Raw genomic sequence first — 21889 nt, forward strand, 5'->3', positions numbered from 1 at the left:
CTCACCCCTAAATACTGCATTGTGTATTTCCAAAAGGTGGTTCTGCTTTTCTACATAAACACAGTAAAACCAGAAAGTTAATGCTGATACCGCACTGCTCTCTGATCCCTGTACCCCATTCACATTTTGTCAGTTATCTTGACCATTGTCCTTTACAGTAGTAGTCGTAATAAAAATAGTAATAGTAATTGTTGTTATTTCAACTGCAGGAGCACATCTGAGATTATGTATTGCATTTAGTTCCTGTCTCTTTAGTCTCCATCCGTCTGGAACAGTTCCTCAGTCTCTCCTTTTCTTTCACCCTTCATGTTTTTGAAGAGTGAAGGCCACTTCTGTTGTAGGTTGCACCTCAGTTTAGGTTTGTCTGATTTTTTTTCTCGTGATCCTGTTCAGGAGCACATTTTTTGGCACCACGAAAATGATGGTGTGTCCTTCTCAGTGTGTCATAGCAAATGACAATATGATAGCTGTTTGTCCCCATTAATAGTTTTTTAAATTATACATTAATAACAGTGTTATTGAGTTATAATTTACATATAAAATGCACCATTTTAAAGTGTAAAATCCAGTGGTTTGGGGTATATTCCCAGAGTTGTACAGGCAACTGTCAATTTTAGAACATTTTCATCACCCTAAAAAGGCCCCATCATATCCATTAGCAGTTATTCTCCCGTCTTTTTCCCCTGCCTCTGGTGATTTCTAATCTACTTTCTGTCTCTAGAGATGTGCCTATTCCGGACATTTCATAGAGATGGCATCACAAGCCGTGTGGCCTTTTGTGTCTGGCTTCTTTCACTGAACACAGTATTTTCAAGGTTCATCCATGCTGTAGCGTGTATTAGCACTGTGTTCCTTTTTAGGGCTCAGTAATACTCCATTGCATCTATTTACACATTTTATTTTTTTATTTATTTACTTATTTATTTTTTTGTAATGATTTTTATTTTTTCCATTATAGCTGGTTTACAGTGTTCTGTCAATTTTCTACTTCACAGCATGGTGACCCAGTCACACATACATGTACACATTCTATTTTCTCACATTGTCATGCTCCATCATAAGTGACCAGACATAGTTCCCAGTGCTACAGAGCAGGATCTCATTGCTTATCCACTCCAAAGGCGATCGTTTGCATCAATTAACCCCCAATTCCCAATCCATCCCCACCCCTTGGCCACCACAAGTCTCTTCTCCATGTCCATGATTTTATTTTCTGTATTTACACATTTTATTGACTCATTCATCAGTCAGAGGACATTTGGGTTGTTTCCACCTTTTTGGCTTTACAAATGGTGCTGCTGTGCACACTTGTGCACAACTTTTTGTGTTGGCCTAGGTTTTTAATTCCCTAGGGTGTATGTCAGGTCCCCACTACCACCGCCAGGTTCGGCGAGTCACTAGGAGGGCTCACAGGGCTTGACACATAGTCCTACTCTCGGCTGTGATTTACTGCAGTGAAAGGACACAAAGAGAATCAGCAAAGGGGAAATGCACACAGAGAAGCCCAGAGGAAACCAGCCCCAGCTTCCAGGAGTCCTCTCCGGGTGGGGTCACCCAGAACACACTTCATCCCTCCAGCACTAAGTTGTGACAACACGAGTGAGACACCGTCCACCAGGGAAGCTCGTTAAAGACTCAGGGCCAAGATTTTTAGTGGAGGCTGGTCGCATGAGTACCCTCTACCCAACCTGTACCAAAATTCCAAACTCACCCAGCAAAAGCAGAGGTTCAGCCTATGCCACACTGTTTGTAGAGTATCAGTACCCGAAGCACCCTTACCCGTCAGAGAATGCTGGAACGCTCCCTAAACCTAAGTTCCCAGACGCCAGCCAGACTTGCAAGCAAAGCCTTTCTGGGGATAGAAATGTTAACTCGGTTGTGTACAGGTCTGCACCTAGGAGTGGAATTACCAGGTCACATGGCAACTCCATGTTGAACGTTTTATGCCAAACTGTTTTCCAGAGCAATTGCACTGTTTTCCTTTCTGCCAGCAGTTGATGAGAGTTCCAGTTTCTCCGCAGCCAGGCCAGCACTTGTGATCGTCCCCCATTTTGATTGTAGCCATCCTTGTGGGATGGATATGTTTGTGAGCTAGTGATCTGTAAGTATTTAGAACCAAAAATGAGGAGCCCTCATAGCCAAAACAGATTCCCGAAGAACAAATCATGCCAGACTAACCCCTGATTTTTCTTTTCTTTTCTTTCCTTTTTTTTTTTTTTTTTTTTTGCAAAAAAGGCAATCTGGTTTCTCTGTACTAGCTGTACTGGGGCAGAGTGTTTTGTATTTTGGTCCCGTCCTTCAGAATATCTTCGTTTACAAAAATGGAGACATAGGGCTTGGGCTGATGGGCAAATTCCTGGCTTGCTGACGGATGACACTCAGAGCAGTGCCGGAGCCAGGAGAGGGGCCCTGCTGCTCCTTCCCTGACTCTGCCCTCAGCCCAGCCACGTTATATTTCTGACGCAGATGGCGGGCCCATCAAAGCAGGCAGAGTACCCAAAACAGGCAGACACACACACGCCAGATGATAAGATCTGATTCCAGAAAGATCCTGACAGCACAGAATGGTAGGCAGGCTCCAACGAGGTGGGGATTATTAGGGACAAATGGTGAGTCCACACCCACAGGATCTGGTCCAGATATAACCGGGAAGAGTTTGGTTTTTGCTCGCCACCAAAAGCCAACCGTAGCAAATGGGTGACAGTGGGAATTCAGAGCTCGGCCAGCCAAGAGGCAGCCTTGCGTGACTTGAGAGTTGGCTCCCCTGGATGAAGGTCAGTGGTGGAAGCAAACAGGCTGGCTTCCCCAGGGCCCATGGGGAAAGCAGATTTGGATTGATTAAGGAAGAACCGTGTGAAACTCCGCCATCAGATGAGCTGCCTGGTAAGGTAGTGAGCACCCCGTCACTGGGGGGTGTTCAATGAGAGATTACTTAGTTTTCTGTTAAGGGACTTGCATGGGCAAGGAGGTGGCCTGGTAACATTTGAGGCCTTAGAACCCCCTAAGCATGGACCACGGACTGTCCATCTCTGAAGCCAAGTCCAGGGATTGCCCAAGACACATATCATCAGTTCTAGAGTGAGATCAGCCTTTCTGTGAGTCATCCTCTTCTTCTGCCCCTCACAGTCCTACCTGTCCTGTCACCCAGGATGTCACATGCCCATGAAGCTTCTCTTGAGACACACGCTTGCCTTCTTCTGAGCACCAGCGCCCCCCCCCCTTACCTATTTTACCTGTGACATGTGTGGTCTGACACATGAGTCTCCCAGCCATTTGTTAGCTCCTGAACCAATGCTTCTGTTTCTTCTTACATTCATTAGGCAAATATTTAATGAGACCCTATTCTGCGCCAGTCCCCGGGGGAGTTGCCGAGCCTGCAGCAGTGACTAGGGGAGGGGCCAGTGACCAAAGCGTTGTATCCGCTTAACTGCAGGCTGCTGTGGGACTTAGCATCAGAAATGCAGGATAGGAGCTGGGGGTCTGGCTTAGGCTTGGCTGGGGGAAAAAAACCTGGAAGTGCCCTTTCAGCTGGGATCTGAAGGAAGACGAGCGGTTGGCAGGGAAGTAGAGGGTGGGGGCTGGGGGAGCCCTCTCACCATGACTGCAGCCCAAACTGCGGCTGCGCACAGGACGTGACACCTGGTCTGTTAGGAAGAGAAGCAGGGACTGCCTTTCCCTATCCCTGCTCATCCAACACCTGGGCTTGTGACCTGAGGTGGAGACATGAGGACTAGCCTTTGAGGGGCTTATGCTTTTGTGCACGTGTGTGTGTGTGTGAGTGAGAGAGAGAGTGAGAGAGCAGCTCCGATGGCCTTCTGAATCCTGCCCCAAGTGACACAGGGATTATTTGTGCCTTCATTCCCCTCCATTGATGTGGGTGACTCGAGAATGGGCCATGTTCCAAACATTACCCTGTCCCTGCAGCAACAGCACCTTTGAGAACCTGTAGACACCTGTGATTCTCTTAATTGCTCCTGTACGCCCCCTTCTCGCTCGCTCTCTCTAAGCAGGAGGGGTTTGAGGGCAGGGTGCAGCCCTCCCCTTCCAGGCCTCTGCTCCTGCTTTCCTGATGCCATTTATGTTTGAACAGCCTCCTGCTGCTCCCCAGCCCAGCCACCTCCCCTCACACTGACTTAATCGAGGGGCCCCCAAATAGGAGAGACTGAGGGAGGAGGCCAGGCTCACTTAAGCGCTCATACCCGGCAATTAGTTTCTCTTATTGCCAATTCAAGATAAGTAGAAAATAACAGAGGAATGGAACTAGGATGCAAAGCCTGTGCCAAGGGCTTGGCATGCGTTACCATGACATTTGCATGTGCTTCTCATGGAAAGACACATATCAGGCCGAGCGTGGGGATGGGGTCTGCTGGCCTGGGAGTTCAAAGAGCTCTATTCCAGCCCTGCTGGCTATCCTGTCCTGACCCCTTTCTGCTCTGAGCCTCAGCTTCATTATCTGTGAAATGGAGAGATGGTACTAGATGATTCTGCCATTTCATGGAGAGCCCAGGCCACAGGCCTGCCAGGTCTGCCCTCCTGATCTATGCATTTGGGCCGTGGCGGTGAGCACGGCGGCAGTTACTGTCCAGATGGGCCTGGAAGAGGTGGCTTCTGGCCTTGACACCAGGAGTGCAGAGCCTGGAGAACACAGATGGCGCTGTCCAGAAAGAGGGAGCTCAGGCAGGCAGGTGAGCCAGGAGATGGAAGGAGAAGAGCAGAAGGGTCTCGCTTCCGGACAGTGTCTGCAAGTGAGGTGAGAGGTAGAAATAAACACATGTGATAGATCAGTGGTTCTCGGATGCAGCCCGTGGGCCGTGTGGGGACGTATTAGAAAGGCGAATTCTCAGCCCCACCCCAGACCTGTTGAATCAGAAGCCCAGGGATTGGCCCGGTGGTCTATTCCAGCAAGCTCTCCAGCTGACTCTGATGCAGGCCAGCATCTGAGGACTAAGAAGATGGATGAAAGGAGAGGTGGAGGGATGAGGCTTGGAGCTCTTGGTGGGGCTTCTAGAGGCTGAAGAGGGAAGGGGACTAGTGTTTGTCAGTCACTTGCTGTGTCCGCTTGAAAACTGGGCATTTCCAGCTATTTTCTTTCAGTGACACCTCTCAGGGTTATGACAAAGCAGACCTTGTTATTCACATCTCAAAGGTGAGGCAGTTGAGGCTTGGAGACGTTTCATCACTTGCCAAAGTCAAAGAGATGGCAGCAGAGGTAGGACTAGAACCCAGACCTCCCTGGCCCCGGAGCCTGAGTTCTGTCCACGAAATCAGGCTGCCTCCCACTGATCCATCTCTCCACTGTGGCTTCACTGCCTGGGCTGGCTCCCCCTGGGCCCCATGGTCACCCAGAGCCCTGCTGTGCTGTCCTCTGTCAAGGGCCTGCCATCAAAGGTGAAAGGGAGACCTTGGGAGAGGAGGGAACCGCACTAGGAACAGATTGTCACCTTGCAGTCCTCCCTCCAGTGCTCAGTACAGTTCAGTGCTTATGTGATGTGCCCGAGAGGCTGACATAGGTGCCTTAATGTAGTGAGAACTCGTGCATGCACTGGTGACCAAGCAGACAGGTCTCCATTGCCACAGCCTGTGTGGGGTGCTTTGGGGAAACTGAGGCAAGGAATGTGTCGTTTCAGTCTTCAAGGAGCTTGTGGCTCAGGGCTATGGAAACAAAAACGAACAGGGACCAGCTGGGGCGCTAGGAGACCTGGGACAGCCAGGGTAGGTCAAGCCAAGTGTTGGAGGAGTTCAGGAGACTCACGCGGTGGCTTTGGGAGACAGACCTAAAGGGTGGGGGCCAGAGGGCACATGTTCAATTCCCGGCTTTCTCACTGACGCACTGGATGACCCTGGGTAAGTTACCCTTAGCTACAAGATGGAGCGAACCATCCCTAGCTCAGGTCAGTGTTCTATTAGAGTCTAACTGGCATCACTCGGTGAGTTTTCCTTCCTTCCCTTTGGAGGGTCACTTTAGGTCAGAGAAGGCTTCATGGAAGAGGCAGCTTTTCACTTAGGCACTGACAGCAGCCCAGAGTGTATTGCGTGCCTTTTGCGTCCTCTCTGAGGCATCTGTCAGCAGACGCTGGATGCATGGGCTTGTCTGAGGAGACCGGCCTTCCAGGCAGCTGTAACTGTGAACACAGCCATGGTGAGAGCAAGTAGACTCTCTCCACGTCTCAATGGAGAAAATTGTTTTTATAACGGGGTTTCAAATCCTGTTGCAAAGGGCAGGGTCAGGCGGCCTGTTTGCACTGTTTGGAATCAGCGCTCAGGTTCTGTTCTCGCTCTTTCTCGCAGATGATGCAGTTCGCCTGGCAGAGCTACAAGCGGTACGCGATGGGGAAAAACGAGCTCCGGCCCCTCACCAAAGACGGCTACGAGGGCAGCATGTTCGGTGAGCTGGCGCCGGAGACCCCTGCCCCTGGGGGCCAGGCGGAATTTCACTTTTGGCTTCTCGCCTCCTGAGCTGTGTCCCTATTTCTCCAGACCTGGGGGCTTCCACGTCTGACATCCTTTGGGACCGTCTAGGCCTGTGAGCCTGCTAGGTTTGGGGGAAACCCACGGCCTCGCCCTTACCTCACTCACTTCTTTATATGCACCTAGGGTTAATTTTCAGAGCAAGTGACTCGGAAATGTGAGTGGGGATGGTGATTGATGGATGCTTGTTTCCATGGAGAGGATGTGCTGTTCTGAAGGATGTGGAGAATTGGGTTTAAATCCACTCTTCCCAGTGGCTGTACCATGGTCTTGGGTGTTTTCCTAGGTAAACGAAACACATTTGCAATAGAATGGGCACACACGCTGCCTTTAGGGTCTTGGAAGTGCCTCTCACTGGCTGGCTTACAAGTTAGGGAGCAGCCTGGTTGCTGCCATGTGTGGGCAGCTTGAGTTTGATCTGCAGCCTCTCTTGCCGACATCTCTGCCCTTTGCAGCCGTGAGATCCTCCTAACCCAGAGCCTCGAAAGGCCCTCTCAGCCTCAGAGACTGCCAGGTACCTTACTGTGGGTGTGGCTTCAGACTTCCAATGTGACTTCCCAACAAATCGCCGGCTCCCCTCTCTGCAGGCCTTCCACATGAAAAGATGCTGGAGGCAACTGGCTTCCTTCTTCCCTGGGAGATGGGAGCTTGGGGTGGGGAGGATGAGGGCTGGAGACAGAAATTGATCACCTGTATTTCCCACCCCTTAGAGACCCAGGCTTTTGGCCTCAAGAACCAAGGAACTCAGTCAGGTGAAAAGTCCCAGAAAATTTTCAAAAGCAAGTTTATAAGGAATGTCCCCTAAGCGTATGGCCTTGTCTGAGTATTTGTGTTTTGGGAAAAGGGACATAAGAGCTACCCCCTAACCAGGCAGCATTACAACCTTTCTGGCAATTGAGACAGTTCACTCCCCTTGGGTAGGGGGTGTGATTTGGGGTTGCTGCTGCTGCAGCTTTTCCCCCTGATTATCATAGGCATGTAGGGGAAAAGAGAAAGCATCACCAAATGTAAAGCAGGCAAAAAAGAACTTGCTCTACTACGTAAATGCTGCCTCTGTTGACATCTTGGCTCATTTCCTTTTAATTTTCTTTGCTATGCTTTTCCCCCCTCTCTATACAATGTTATGTTCTTTTTTTTTTTTTTAACTTAATGCTCCATCCTAAGCGATTCTCTAACTCATGTAAATTTTTTCATAAAGAATACTTTTAATGGTTTCAATTATTGCACGGATGTGCCATAATTCATTTAACCATCCCGCTAATGTTGGACAAAGGTCATTTCCAGTTTTTCCCTATTAAAAATAACGCAGCAAGTACCATCTTTGTGCATAAAATGTTGTCTTAGGATAGAATCTGAGAGAGGACTCCCACATCAGAGAGGGAAAGACAGATGTTTCTTGAACAGAGATGAGATGTGTGGATTCCAGGTTCAGAGGCTCACTCTGCTGCCTGCCTCGAACACAGACCTTCCCCCACGTCCACATCAGCCCTGGTGAAAGATGGCTGGTGGCTCTCATCAAAGTTGTTGGAGCGTTGGCTGCTAGTGTAAATGAGGGACACAATCAGGGAAGCTTCTCCTCTCCTCTCTACACAGTGCGCAGGTACTCAGGAATTGGTAGAGGTTGGGGGGAAGGCTGCTGATCGCTGAAACTGCCCGGCAAGGGTGTAGCTGTCACTCTGACCATCCCTGGGGATAGAGGGAGCGCCATGGGGAGCATGACTGGGAGGAGGTGGGTTAAACCAAGTCCCATTTTGTGAAATTCCTCAGGGCCTGTCATTTACCCCAAGCCTTCGGCCCCTTTCCCAGCCCTGAGGCTGATGGAAAGCAGGCAACCTGCAATTACGGAAAGAAACCTGGACCTCAAGCCGAAAGACCTGGGTGCAAGTCCTCACTCTGCCCTGAACTATCTGTGTGACCACGTCCAGGTCATTTGACCTCTCTGGGCCCTTGTTCATTCAGCTTTCACACTCAGGTTGCTGGGAGAGCATACAGGGAGTGTGCATGCGGCCCAAGTATGTGTGAGTGGCTTAGGATGTAAATGGGGTTGGCAGTTGCCCAGGTGAGCCCATGGAGGGTCCTCAGGTCCCCTGGGTTGTCTGTGTCCCCAGAGCGGCCTTGGCAAGGCACCCTGTGTGGGCAGTAGTCCTGGAAGAGCCTTCCTTCTGCAACTGGCAGATGATCTGCAGTGGCGCCTGGCTCCTGGGCAAAGAGGATGCGTAGGGCCCCAGGCACTGCGCAGGGAGAAGCTAGCCTTGATTTATTTATTCTTTTACTCAACAGAGGTGCTTGTTTCGTGTCATTCGCAGTGTTGACTGCTGGGGATACAGGGATAAATGACCGTGACAACTCCGCCAGCACTGCTGAGATGACTCTCCCTGGGGTCTGTCTAGGTGCTCCCAGAAAGAAAGCCTAGTAGACGGGATCGTGATCAATGACGTGCACAGTCCTTCACTGGCGTGTGGTTCTGGGCCCCTAGAGCCCAACAAATTCAAACGGCCTTCACTACTCCCTCGTTGAGTGACCTTGGGCAAGGCGTGTCTCTCTGAGGCTGTATTTTCTGTAAAGTGGAATTAATGAAAACATCATCCCCCAGCCCAGGGCCTGCCTGATGTAGAACCATCACAATGGAGGCAGTTATGAGGGTTTAGGGGCCTTTAGAGGCCTGGAGCCTCATTTGGGGTAGTCTCATGAGGGGCTTGGAAGTCAGACTGTTCTAGAAGGTACGAGATGGACTGGCCTGAATTAAGCAGCTTGTCACACCACCACTTCTTTTGCTGGACTCCTGGGCTTCTGGGTGGCATCCTTCCTGGGCTCTGGCAGCTGCTGTCATCAGTGACCTCACTGTAGGCTGGGCACTGCAAGGCATGGTCAGGCGGCAGCTGTCCCCACCCTGCCTGCTTGGCTGAGGCCATGGACTGGGTCCCTGAGCTGCCTCCTGCATCTTGGTGCCTATCAGTTTGACGTGGGCTCTTGGAGCCTCCTCCCTGGGCCTGCAGGGCCAAGAGAGCTGCCTACAGGGAAAAGTAACAAGTTCATGCTGGTGCCCGAGCTGCGTATAGGGAAAAGTAACAAGTTCATGCTGGTACCCGGCTCTGTAGGATTTACAGGAGCTGCAGGGAAGACATGGGATGCGGAGCCTGATCTCCCTGTGTGGCATGTCACCAAATTGAACGTCCCCTCCCCACACCACCCATGTGCTCCTCCCTGGACCTGTTTTCACTTTGAGAGTAAGGCCTCTGGGTGAGGCACTTCTCAAGCCAGTCTTTGTGTCCTGAGCAATTCAGTGTTAAAGTAGCTTTCTGTTTACCACGGTGGGCTCAGGAGGTCCCATCAGAAAATGCCCCCGAGACCCTAGCGGCTGCCAGCCAAGAGGACATGTCCTGTTCCTCATGAGCACAGGGCCGGGACTCGATGGGGATGCTCTTATCTCTATGAAGTCACAGAGGTGAGTCTGCCACCTGAAGAACACAATTGAGGAGGGGAGGGTGGAGGAACTAGCCATCAAGCAGCCGCTGGCGATGCCGTAAAGCACAGGGGTTCTGTACACAGAGCCCCAGCCTCCTTACCTGTAAAGGGGCTGCTGCTGGACCTGGGGGACTATTAAATAAGCCAGCCGAAGAACCTGGACTCGGAGGCCTGACAGCTTGGATGTGTGTGTTCCTCTGCCACTTCCCGGCTGTGTGACCTTAGGCAAGTTTCTTCACCTTTCTGGGCCTCAGTTTCCCAGCTATAATGTGGGGACGACAGGACCTACTAATCGGATCGTTTTGAGAACTAAGAGTTAATGCATGAGAAGTGCTTGTATTCACGCCAGGCACATAGGAAACGTTCTTCAAGTTCAGCTGTGATGAGGATGATGTAAGGCCCTTAGGACAGTGTGTGCTTCTCCCATTTTGACTGGGTCACACCCAAGGCCCCTGGAGCCTCCTGGACCCAGGGACCCACGTCAGGGCCCCAGGGCTTTCCCAGCCCTCATCCCTCCTGCCTGTTCCCCTCAGCCCTCGAGCGTCCACACAGAGACCATAGGGGGGCAGCCCATGGGCAGGCGGTGTCCCTCATCATCATCTTCCACTGGAATTTTTGGCAGGAAAGAGCCAGGGGAAGGTTAAGTTTCAAGGCTGTGGAATAAATCGGCCTTCTGTCAGAAGAAGAGTGTCCAGGAGGGTGGTAAGGGTGACCTCGCGCTCCGTGCCAGCTGCCACCTTAAAGTACTTAATGAGCATTAAATCCTCCAAGAAGTCCGAGTGGCCCCAAGAACTTCACTCTCCCCTGGCAGTGGTGAGGGGGAATCGGTACTGGTTACAGAGTCTTGGGAGGTCGCCATCAAAGAGGCCCTTTGGCACCAAGTCTGACTGCCTCATCTTAGAGCCAGGGAAACCAAGCTCAGAGAGGGAAAGGGACCCACCCGGTGGCACAGCATGTTAACTGTAGGAATTTGAACTCTCGTGGCCTGAGTCCCAGCACTTTGCTCTTTCCACCACCCACTCTGAGATTAGCCAGATTGTCAGAGCACAGAGTGGTCCTGGCCAGATCACTGCTAGGAGCTAGACATTCTCAGAACTCTCGCAACAGCAAGTCATCTTTCAGGATGTATATGATTTCGGGGCCAGGAGCCCTCCTGCTTCCTGTACGTGCATCACACCAGGCACCTAGCTGCATTCTCTCCTGTCCTCCTCGCAGCCCTGGGAAGGTATACATTACCACATATCCCCATTTTACAGATGAGGAAACGGAGACTTGGCGAGTTTTAGGACTTGCTTAGTCACACATTTGTAGAGCAGGATTTAATCACAGGAGTCTGACTCCAAAACCCAAGCCATAAATCACCATGCTGCCCTGTCCCCCAGTGACCCCAAGCATGGCTGTAGAAAAGGGAGTGGGAACAGAGAGACAGTCTCAGGGTTGGTGGCATTGCGTCTTCTGCTCCACTGCCCTCATGGAAGCACAGAAAGACATGTACTACGTAGGGCAGTGTCTGCAGCCACCCATCTGAAAGCATCATTATTTGTTGGACATCACCTGAGTATTTTGGCAAAAAAGATTCCAATTTCTTTCTTTTCTCCCACCACAGGAAAAATATTTTACCTCTGCCCAGTAACCTAAAAATATCTACTTGCAAAACATGCCTTTAGCCATCAGCATGATGAGCTGCGAAGAGCATGGATTTGTGAACCAGACCAGCCTGAGTTTGAATCCCGGTTCTAGCACTTACTAGTTCTGTGACCTTAGGCAAGTTTCTTAAACTCTCTGCACCTCAGTTTCTCCATCTATACAATGAAGATAATACCCACTTCACTCAGCAGTGGTGAGGGTTAGAGAAAGCTGATGTGTATAAAACCTGCCCATGTGCTTTAACATCCTTGCCCATAGGCATGCATTAACCATAAGCTGCAGCCATGATTGTTACATTTGTTATAAAATAATTGTGAGAATAATTATATTCCAAGGAAAGAAAAAAATAGTGGCTGTCACACAGTAGGCTCTCAATCAATATTGCCAAATGGATGAATTGCCCCTGAGGTCCCTACCTGCTCTGTTTTCCCTGAAGCCCTTCATCCCGCTCCTGCTGTGCTCTGTCCCGCTCATCCTCTGCAGCTGCCATGACCTCCTCCGTCACAAAGTACATTGGGAATCAGCAGACTGACCCTGAAAGAGCAGCAGTCTTGCTTAGTCAGCGGCTCTGATCCCAGGCATCTTCTCTGTGAAGGAGAGAGGTGCATCTGCAGCTGGAAGCAACGTCCCCCTGCTGCGAGCCAGCTCGGGGTGACCGTGAGGGCCCCAGATTGGATTCTGCCTCTGCCTGGTGAATCCCCAGTAGAACTGCCTGACCAAATCCCTGTTTCCAGAGATGATTTACAGCCTTGGGTGAGCTAAGAGGCAAAATGAGCACGGCACGATTTTTAGATCACAGGCTGCGAATGGTCGGCCTTCGCAGAGAGAAAAATCACCTTTGCCTTGTAAACGGAGCAAATATGATATTGGAGAGGGAATAAATCCAGGCCCCAAGATATCATTTTTACAACTGCGTTTTGGCGTGTGACTTAGCTGTGCCTTCTGTACAGTGTTCATAGTCTCTACGTGTGTGTGCAGGTGCACACACATGCACACACACACACACACACACACTCCAGTCTTCCTGGGTCCTTCTGTAGGTTAGAAAGCCGCTCCGCAGTGTGGCTGTGGGGAGGTACACACTTTGCAGACAGTTTTGAAAACTGTTTTCAAAAGATAAACAGTTTTCCATAGATCTCCATGCTGTTTCCACAGCTCTCTGAATTTGTTTCTGAGTGGCAGCAGTTTTGACTTGGGAGCTATGCCAGGGTTCAGATTCCTGGCGTTTACCAGCTGAATTAAATGGGGCAAGTCAGAAAGTGCTCTGAAGCTCAGTTTACCCACCTATAAAAGAGGGAGGGCAGAGCTAGGTAGCCCCAGTGCAGTGCCCAGCACCTACGAAGCCCTCATAAAGGACTTTTCCTTCCCGGAGGGCAGATACACCCTTCCCAGCCCCTTCCCTGTCTCCTCTTTTATTGGGTGACAGAGCACTGGGACTTCTCTGGCTGAAAATGCCATATCCTCTTTTGTAAGTTTTGTTTTTTGGAGGTTTGTTTTTTCTTTTTTTCTGAAAAACAAAAACAAAACACCAAATATCCATAGCTCTTGGAAGATCAATATCAGGCAATGATGCTCCCTGATTTTGGCAGGCGGTGGTGCACATTCCTGACCCCGGCTTTGAGTTTGTTTTGAGAAAGCGCTGTCATCAGCCCCGGAGGTGGTGATGTTGCAATTCCTTGGGTAGAATGGGTCAGGCTACAGGGCAGCGAGCAAACCTTCCCGGCAGTCACATGTCTTGGGAGCCGGGGCTGCTCCATCCGGAGGCCAGAGGCTGTCAAAGCACAGAGGAAATGGATTAGAAACACCAGTCACAGGCAAATGGCCTTTAGCACCAGGAAGAAAATGGGAGGAAAGTATTAACCCCACGCATGGGAAGGCCAGGCAGGACTGGCAGTTTCTGGTCAGATGCTGCAGCCGGTGGTGGCCTCCCTGTGGCCTTGCGTGACACATCCACGATTCCTCGGCCAGCTTCTAAAGACCAGAATGTCCCTGGAGTGACGCTGGGTGATTAGCAAAGCAGAGCGCTCACCTCTCAGTTGGCCTGCCGACTGCCACGCTCTCATGCTGCTGACCACTCAGGCCGCGCTGCTCTGCACCCTCCTACCAGAAAGATATTTTCCCCCCAAGCGGTTTCTAATTAAGATGCATCTTTGCTGTTTTTTTCTTTCTCTTTTTGTTTAAAAGACTTCCCACCAGCACAGAGCATCATTTATGTCTCTAGAAAATATAGCAGCAGGTTGTTGTGAAAAGAAAACTTGAGGCTTGGAGCCTTGGGTCCCTGCCCCAGCCCGGCACCAGCAGCCACCTGAGCCCGCGACCTCCTCTGGGTCTCGACTCGGCTTCAGTACAAAGAGGTTGGCACCCTGGGCCCTCACTGTCCCCTCTGTGATTCTCAGCTCGTTACTAGGGCTCATTTTTTTTCCCGCCTCTGAGAGGCTATTTGGGCTACGCAGTTTCTGTTGAAATCTGAAATTTTAGTAGCAAGTCTTGTGCCTGTTGGAGAGGAGTGAGTCAGGGTATCTATTCCCAGAGCAAGTTACCGGGGAAGCATGAGATGATTCATATTGAAACTGACATTCCCTCCTGGGGGTGACGTGTTCCTGCCCAATTTCCATAGGCCTTCCCTTCCTTGGAAACAAGGCAGAGCCCGCAGCAGCCAGCCAGCCCTCTTTGCTTCCTTGCATTAATGGCAAGCACTTGCCAGATTTCCCAGCAAACTCAGTAACAAATAGGTCTGCGAATTCACAGAATCTCAGACTGTCCATGCCAGGTGGATTCTTTGAAACCATCTGGTCCAGCATCGAAGGATGGGGAAAGACGCACAGAGGGACAGGGCACTCGGAAGGTCTGACAGCCAGGAATTGAACCCTGGTCCTTTAACTTGAGCCTCTATCTTTTTTTTCCTTTTTAATTATTTTTTTAAAAATTAAGATGTAACTTACAATTTACAGTAAAATGCACAAATCTTAAGTGCATAGCCCAAGGAATTTTACATGTGGATGCACCCCTGTCACCACCCCACAGGTCAAGATAGAGGGCCCTTCTGTTACCCCAGAAGCTCCCCCAGACCCTCCCTGGTCAGCAGTCCCCATTGGTTCTGACTTGTCACCTTAGGTTTGTTTTGTCTGCTTTAAAATGTCCTGTCATACTGTGTGCACTTTTAGAGTTTACTTTTTTCACTCATAATCATGTCATGAAGGGTTCATTTTTTCTCCCCCAAGTTCATCCATTCTGCTGTTGCTAGACATTTTTGTTCCTGGTTATTTGGTAATTATGAGCAAAGCTGCTATAAACACTTTTTGTTTTTTTGTTTAAAATGTAGTCAACTGTACTTTAATTAAAATTTAAAAGCAATAAAAATAAAATGCAGTGACTTTGATTCAATTTGCAACCATCACCACAGTCATTTTTAAAACATTTTCAGTATCCCCAAAGGAAATCCTGTACCCATTAGCTGTCACCCCCCATTTCTCCCCAGCCCTCCCTCCTCTACCAGCCCTAGGCCACCACTAATCTACTTTCCATCCCTTTATCAATTCTTCTATTCTGAACACTCTGTATAAAAGGAGCCATATAATACAGCCCCTTTTGTGACTGGCTTCTTTCACTGAGCATAATTTTTTTTAATAATGATTTTTATATTTTTTAGTTTATTTTTTTGTTTTTGTTTTTTAAGGCTGCACCTGTGGCATATGGAGGTTCCCAGGCTAGGGATCAAATCTGAGCTACAGCTGCCAGCCTACACCACAGCCACAGCAATACAGGATCTGAGCCACGTCTGAAGCCTACACTGTAGCTCACAGCAACGCCAGATCCCTGACCCACTGAGCAAGGCCAGGGATGGAACCCGCATCTTCATGGATGCTAGTTGGATTCATTTCCACTGCGCCGCGATAAAAGAACTCCCTGAGATAATGTTTTGAGGTTCAACCACATTGTAGCAGGTAGCAGTACTTCATTCCTTTATATTGACAAACAACATTCCATTGCATGGGCTTGTCACATTTTGTGTAACCATCAGTGGACATTTGGATCGTGTCTGCTTTTCTTGGCTATTACAAATGATGCTGGAGTTCCCACTGTGGCACAAGATTGGCAGCATCTATGCAGTGCCAGGATGGAAATTTGATCCCCAGCCTGGCACAATGGGTTAAAGCATCTGGCTTTAGGTCACAATTGTGGCTTGGCTCTGATCCCTGGCCCAGGAACTCCATATGCCATGGGGTGACCAAAAAAAAACCAAAAACCCCCGAAACAAACGATGCTGCTGTGAACATTCATGTATAAGGTTTTGTATGGATGTAGACTTTTGTTTCTCTTGGTATATGCCTGGGAGTGGAATTGCTGGATCCTGTGGGAACTCTGTGTGCACCTTTTGGAGGAACTGCTAGCCTGTTTTCCACTGTAGCTGCACCATTTACATGTTGGTTGTTTATCACCACTTTGGTCCGTGATTTTGGTGGAAACAGGCGGTATCTATGTTGGGACCTACCCAGGATTTGAACTGCCGGGTCTTTCTGTATCCATACTTTGAGCTTTAGTTGAATGCTGCCGGCTTTCCAAAGTGATAGACCAATAGTCCCACCAGCTAGGTATGAGAGTTCTAGTTCCATTTTCCTCGCCAATGCTTGCTGTTGTCAGTGTGCTTAATATTAGCCTCCTGCTGAGTGCTGCCTCCCCTTTAATAAAGCCCCCAGATTGCCCATGTTCAAAGCCTCAGTTTCCCAGGCTTATGCTCCCCAGGGCAGAGCCGCCCTCACTGCCAGCTCCGCCCTGGTCTGGAGACGGCCTCTGCTCCTCCTGCCTTACCTTCCGCAGGTGAACTGCGGCTCGCAGGCCAGCTGCCCCAGTGCTCTTTGTGGCAGAAGGAGTGGTCAGCAGAGTCTTCCTTCACTACCCGCTCCCCACACTGTCTCCCCAGCACCGTGGAATGGCCTTTCTGTCTCCCAGGCCACCTGGCTGTGACACATGGCCCAAGAGCATGAACTGGAGCTTTTCTAGTTCAGTTACTGGGCCAGAAAGGGGTCTTAATAGAGATGTTGACCTTGAAGCAAGAAGATGGAGCTGTCCGAATCCTGGCTCCATGGATAACTCGCTGGGTAGATGTCACATTCCTTTCAAAACCTCAGTTTTCTCCCCCTGTAGAATGGGGATGAGGACATCCTAGATTATCACTGGGGTCACAGGAAACCATTCCTTGATCTGCCGGTGATTACTCAGTGCCTACTGTGCCATTCGACTCTGTTCCAGAGACGGGGAGGCAGCGGGAGTGAGATGGAGACCCAGGCTCGTGGGAAGACAAATGCCTAAGCTTTAGTTTAAGGCAGTATGAGTGCTTCGAGATACAAGTTCACTCCGAGTGCTCCTTAACTCATCCTTGGAGGGATGGGCTTCAGAAATATTTCCTGAGGAAGGCGGCTTCTACCAAGGCTGGAAGCATGAATGAAGAAGCTTAAGAGCGGGATAGCAGGTGCAGAAACACACGCACAAAGCCTCGAAGGGGAGATCGAGCAAGACCATGGCCCCTGGGGGTTAAAAAAGTGCTCAGTGTGGGTAGAGAGGGTGAGGGCATGGTAAGGGACCATCTGTGAGCAGCTGGCATATTAACGGGGTCCCATGAATGCTCCTCAGTGTTGTCTCCCCACCCCAAGACCCAAGAGCCAAGAGACCTGGCTTCTAATGGCTTCTTGGCCACCAATCTGCTCTGTGACCCAGGCAAGACGCGGTCCCTCTTTGAGCTTCTTTCCTCATCATACAGCATGGGCATCTGGCATATGGTCTCTCATGTTACTTCTAGGTCCTAAAACAGTAGGTGACAAGTCCATTTTGGGGGGTGTCTCACACTGGCTGGTGAAAGCCTGCGTCGGTGGCATTGCACTGGTGGCAGAGGTGCTGCATGGTCATGGTGACCACTTCTCTGGAAGGGCCAGGACTTCATGTCCCCACTCTGGGGGCCTTTGACATGGGCAGATCAGTTCCCTGCTCCACAGACGGCTGCTCTCCCGAGCATAAACAGTCTGCATGAGAACCGTGCTGGGATCAATAGGAATTGTTGAAAAATTCTGAAGCGAGCCTGGAGGAGGACAAAGAGACCCGGAAGCATGTTGTCAGCACAATTTGGGGCTAATACTCAAGTTTGTTTTTCTTTTCATCAAGTCTGAAAGGCGGTTTGAAATCCACTGCTCTTATTTCGTTTTGTTTTTTAATGACTGGATAAAGCACAATTGCATTTTCTCACCCAATAACTTTGAATTGTGGGAACAGACTGTGTTGGGGATAATTGCTGCTGTCTAATCCCACTGATGACCAAGCGAACGATCCGGGCAGGGAGGAAAGCAGCCGCCATGCTTCCTACTTCTGGCAGCCAGGGCTCGGCTCCCCAAATAACCCTGTTCCCAAAATAGCAGTTGCCCAGAAATGCATCTGGATTTTGTTTTGCAACAAGCAACGGATAGCTTATGGGGACATGGAGAGTTTTCCTTCCATGCTGCAACTAATAAGGACCTACTAAGTGCCAGGACCTACTAAGTGCCAGGCCTCTGAGCTGGGTGTGGAGCAGAGAAAAGGGAGTAAAAAAAGAACAAAACATGATGAGCTCGTTAGAGAGGAGACCAGTGATGTCTGCCTGTGCAACCAGAAAGGATGCGTGCCGGAGCAGCGTGGCTCCAAGTACCTAAGGAGACTGCTGAACAAGTTCTTGAGACTATTTGAAAAGTTTTTGTAAAGTTCCCCACATTTCATTGCTGGGGAGTCACAAAGAGGGTGACATGTGAGAGGAGTCACGTGGCGGGGGGGGTGGCTCCTCCGCCAGAGCTGCTCAGGGGGTAGTTTTTGACAAACATCCATGAAATCTCTGTTATAGGTAGAGGACCAAGGTTATGCGGTCCTGCTGGTAGAGTGTTGGTGCTCAGACAGAGGAGAGTGGCTGGTGGGAGGCGGGGGTGGGGGAATAGAGGCTGTGGGCTTGAAGGGACGAGACCTAGTCTGAGTATCCAGCACACAGCCCTGCATTCTCTGCACAGTGCCTAGGGCTCATAAAAGTACTTTAATTTCTTTTTAAACCAGAGAAACATGTAAAGGTAATAATGAACATAAAACAGTGGATCCAGCCTCTCTATATCAAAGCAAATTTTTTTTGGTTTTGGATTTTTCGCTTTTAAAAAATTAAAGTATAGTTGATTTGCAATATTGTGCCAATTCCAGGGCAACTGTAAATGATCATTTTTAATATTTTTTACCGAGGTAGGGCCCGTGAAAGTCACAGGCAGCCCTGCCCCTGCATCCCTCTCTTCCTCTCCGGGTGAGGGTTCTGAAAGCCTGCAGCTGCTCAGACCTGATGGGAGGGGTCCCCTTCCTTCTCAGTGTCATCAGGAAGGCTGGCAGTAAACATACCCACAGCTCTTGTTGGGTTGGTGTTTTGTCCCTCTTGGAGCTGGGTCGGAGGGGGGGCCTCTCTGCAGGTGCTCACCTCCCAGCACAGGCACTTTCTTGTGAATTTCATGTATACGGTGCCTCTTCGAGATCGTGTTCAGTATGGCCAGGAAACTGAGACTCTGAGAGAAGTACCTGCGAAGAGGCAGAGCAACAGTTCCAACCCAGGCTTGTGTAACCTCTGAAGTCCCCACATCCTGTTTCCTTTGCCTCGGGGACTATGAACCCTTCTCAGGCCATGGGCCCTCAGGTAACCTGCCTTGTGCAATACCAGCATGGCTTCAGGCCTAGATGGTGTTTTGGGGTGTGTAGAGGTGACGGTGAATGGCAAAGAAGGGTCTGTGTTGATTAAAAGCAGGTTGTGACGTTCTCTTGACACAGCTCAGCTTTGATTCATTGAGTCCCTCTTCCCTGCATTAGGCTATAGAAGTGAAGCCAAAGTCATTATTTATCTTACCTAAACCAAGGAGGACAAAATCTCTAACTCCCCAGAGAAGGCTATTGCATGGCACTCGCCCCCATCTAAGAGGATGTCACAGGGGCCGCACTGGGGAAGCTGCCAAATCCAACAGCAGGGTCCTTCTTTCCACAAAGGATGTGGCTTTATCTGAAGGGCCTTGAATTTCCGGGACACGAATGACACCCAGACTCAGAGGTACGTGCAGGAGTTCCCACTGTGGTGCATCGGGTTAAGAATCTGACTGCAGTGGCTCAGATCACTGCAGCAGTATGGGTTCAATCCCTGGCCCAACACAGTGTGTTAAAGGATCTGGCACTGGTGTTGCCACAAGCTGTGGCATAGGTTACAGCCGTGGCTTGGAGTCAGTCCCTGGCCTGGGAACTTCCGCAGGCTGCGGGTGTGGCCATAAAGCAATAGGGGAAGTGCAAAAGTAGGTCCCTTGGCCAACAAGACACCCTTTCTGGGTTCCCTCAGGCTCCCAGGGTTGGGGCTGTGACTCTGCCTCCTCCGTAGTCTGCACAGCTCCAGAGCCCATCCCCCCCAAACACCCCAGCATCTGCAGCTCAAAACACTGACTGAGGAAGAAGCAAAGCCCAACAGAGGATTCTGGTGATTTGAGGCACTTACACCAACTGGTTAGAACCAGAGGCTTTGGCACCTGGTTTCCTGGTCACTGTTTTCTGGTGGTGTGACTTTGGACGATTGAATTAACCTCTCTGTGCCACAGTTTCCTCTCCCAGAAAAAACCAGGAATCAATAGTATGTACCTCACAGAGTGGTAGTTGTGAGAATTCAGTTGGTTAATACATGTGAAGAGTAGTACCAAGAAATAGTAATTGCTGTTATCATCGTCATCTTTACCATTAATATTGCCAAAGCTGCCCAGGGAAGCCGGAGTTGGGTCCCATCCCCACCCTGCCAGTGACTGCCCGTGTGATCTTGGACAGCACACTGCCCCCACCACCACCACCTCCCTGTGGTAGTCTTGCTGTCTAAGAAATGAGCAGTGTGAAGCAATTTGCGGTTCTTAACCAGGGAAAAGCATCAGAATTACCCCATGGGCTTTTGCAAACATGGACTTCCGGGTTCCATTCCCAGAAATTCCGATTCAGTGGGCCTGGAGCTGGCCCAGGGACCTGTGTTAAAAATAGAATCTCTATTGGTGATTCTGATCCATGAGCTGGGTTAGGAACCATGGAACCCTCCCAGGCCTAAAGGATCAGCACCCCCTCCCTCAGCCCCCTGAGCCCAGGTGGTGTCTTGGCAAGGGCAAGCCGCTGCCCCCTGTGGCTGCTGAGCCTGCCACCTGCAGGGGGCGGGGGTCCCGTTTACTGGATGTGGCAGGCCAGCCCGCAGTTCAGCAGAAAGGCTATGGTGACCTGGAGAGCAGCCATGTGGTATGAGTGGGTCCAGCAGGTCCAGGGGTTTTCATCAAGCTGATGTTCAGTGAAAATGGTATTTGCAAATGGCAGGTGGAGCAATTGTGAAAAGAGAGTGTGTTCTGGCCCTGCGGTAACCCTACCCCCGGGTAACAGAGGATATTCTTGGTGTAACTTTGAACTATTCCTGAAATGTGGTTGCGAAGGGGCTGGGGGTATGGATGTATGTCAGCCCCACATTCCTGTGGTGCTAGGGGGAGGATTTTGGGTGCTTTTTTTTTTTTTTTTTTTTTTTTTGTCTTTTTGCCATTTCTTGGGCCGCTCCTGCGGCATATGGAGGTTCCCGGGCTAGAGGTCGAATCGGAGCTGTAGCTGCCAGCCTACGCCAGAGCCACAGCAACGCAGGATCCGAGCCGCGTCTGTGACCTACACCACAGCTCACGGCAACGCCGGAACCTCGACCCACTGAGCAAGGGCAGGGATCGAACCCGCAGCCTCATGGTTCCTAGTCGGATTCGTTAACCACTGCGCCACGACGGGAACTCCGGGTGCTTTTGATAAGAAAAGCCTCAAAGGAGCCTTATTATCACAAATGGTCCATCTCCCTGGGCACTGATGGGGCCCCACCTTCCTCTGCTGGAGCTCACCACACTGCCCCGCCTGGCACACTGACCCCCACCTGGCACACTGACCTGGCTCCTTACCTCTTCAGCACATCTCCCCTCCCTTCTCTGATCCAGCCAGGAAACTAGGGAACCTTGGTCCCTCTCTCTCTCTCAAGGCCGAGTGGCAGGACAGCCTCTCTGTCTCCATCCATCCCCCCTTTTCTTCCTTCCTGCCTCCAACCCTGGATGTTCCCTTTGTGTGGTTAAGTTGGATTGGTGTTTTTTCTTTGAAAAAACAAGTATAACTGTAGTAAAACCTGCTTTCTGAAGGCAGGCACAGCTTCTGACTGACCCTTACATATGGTGCTGACACCAGCCTCAGTCTAGACGCTAGAAATGCGCGGGTGAATAAACCCATCGCTCCTGTCCTGAGA

The 21889-nt window shown here is 50.3% G+C and overlaps 1 protein-coding gene across 3 annotated transcripts in view; it reads left to right on the plus strand.

Moving 5' to 3' along the window:
• MAN1C1 (mannosidase alpha class 1C member 1) overlaps positions 1-21889 on the plus strand; it is a 138950-nt gene that overhangs the window by 49661 nt on the left and 67400 nt on the right. For 2 of the 3 annotated variants that reach the window (XM_084963387.1, XM_084963386.1), the window contains exon 3: positions 6289-6385. In XM_084963387.1, the coding sequence (XP_084819513.1) occupies positions 6289-6385 (97 nt within the window). Of the gene's footprint in view, positions 1-2623; positions 2884-6288; positions 6386-21889 lie in introns of those variants that run through there. The other variant, XM_084963388.1, reaches the window with a different exon arrangement.

The sequence above is a fragment of the Sus scrofa genome, chromosome 6 (genome assembly GCF_054392235.1).
Source record: "Sus scrofa isolate SSC_HxYL_T2T_F1_AM1 chromosome 6, Sscrofa_HxYL_maternal_Yorkshire_Landrace_v2.0, whole genome shotgun sequence".
Classification (NCBI taxonomy): Eukaryota; Metazoa; Chordata; class Mammalia; order Artiodactyla; family Suidae; genus Sus; species Sus scrofa.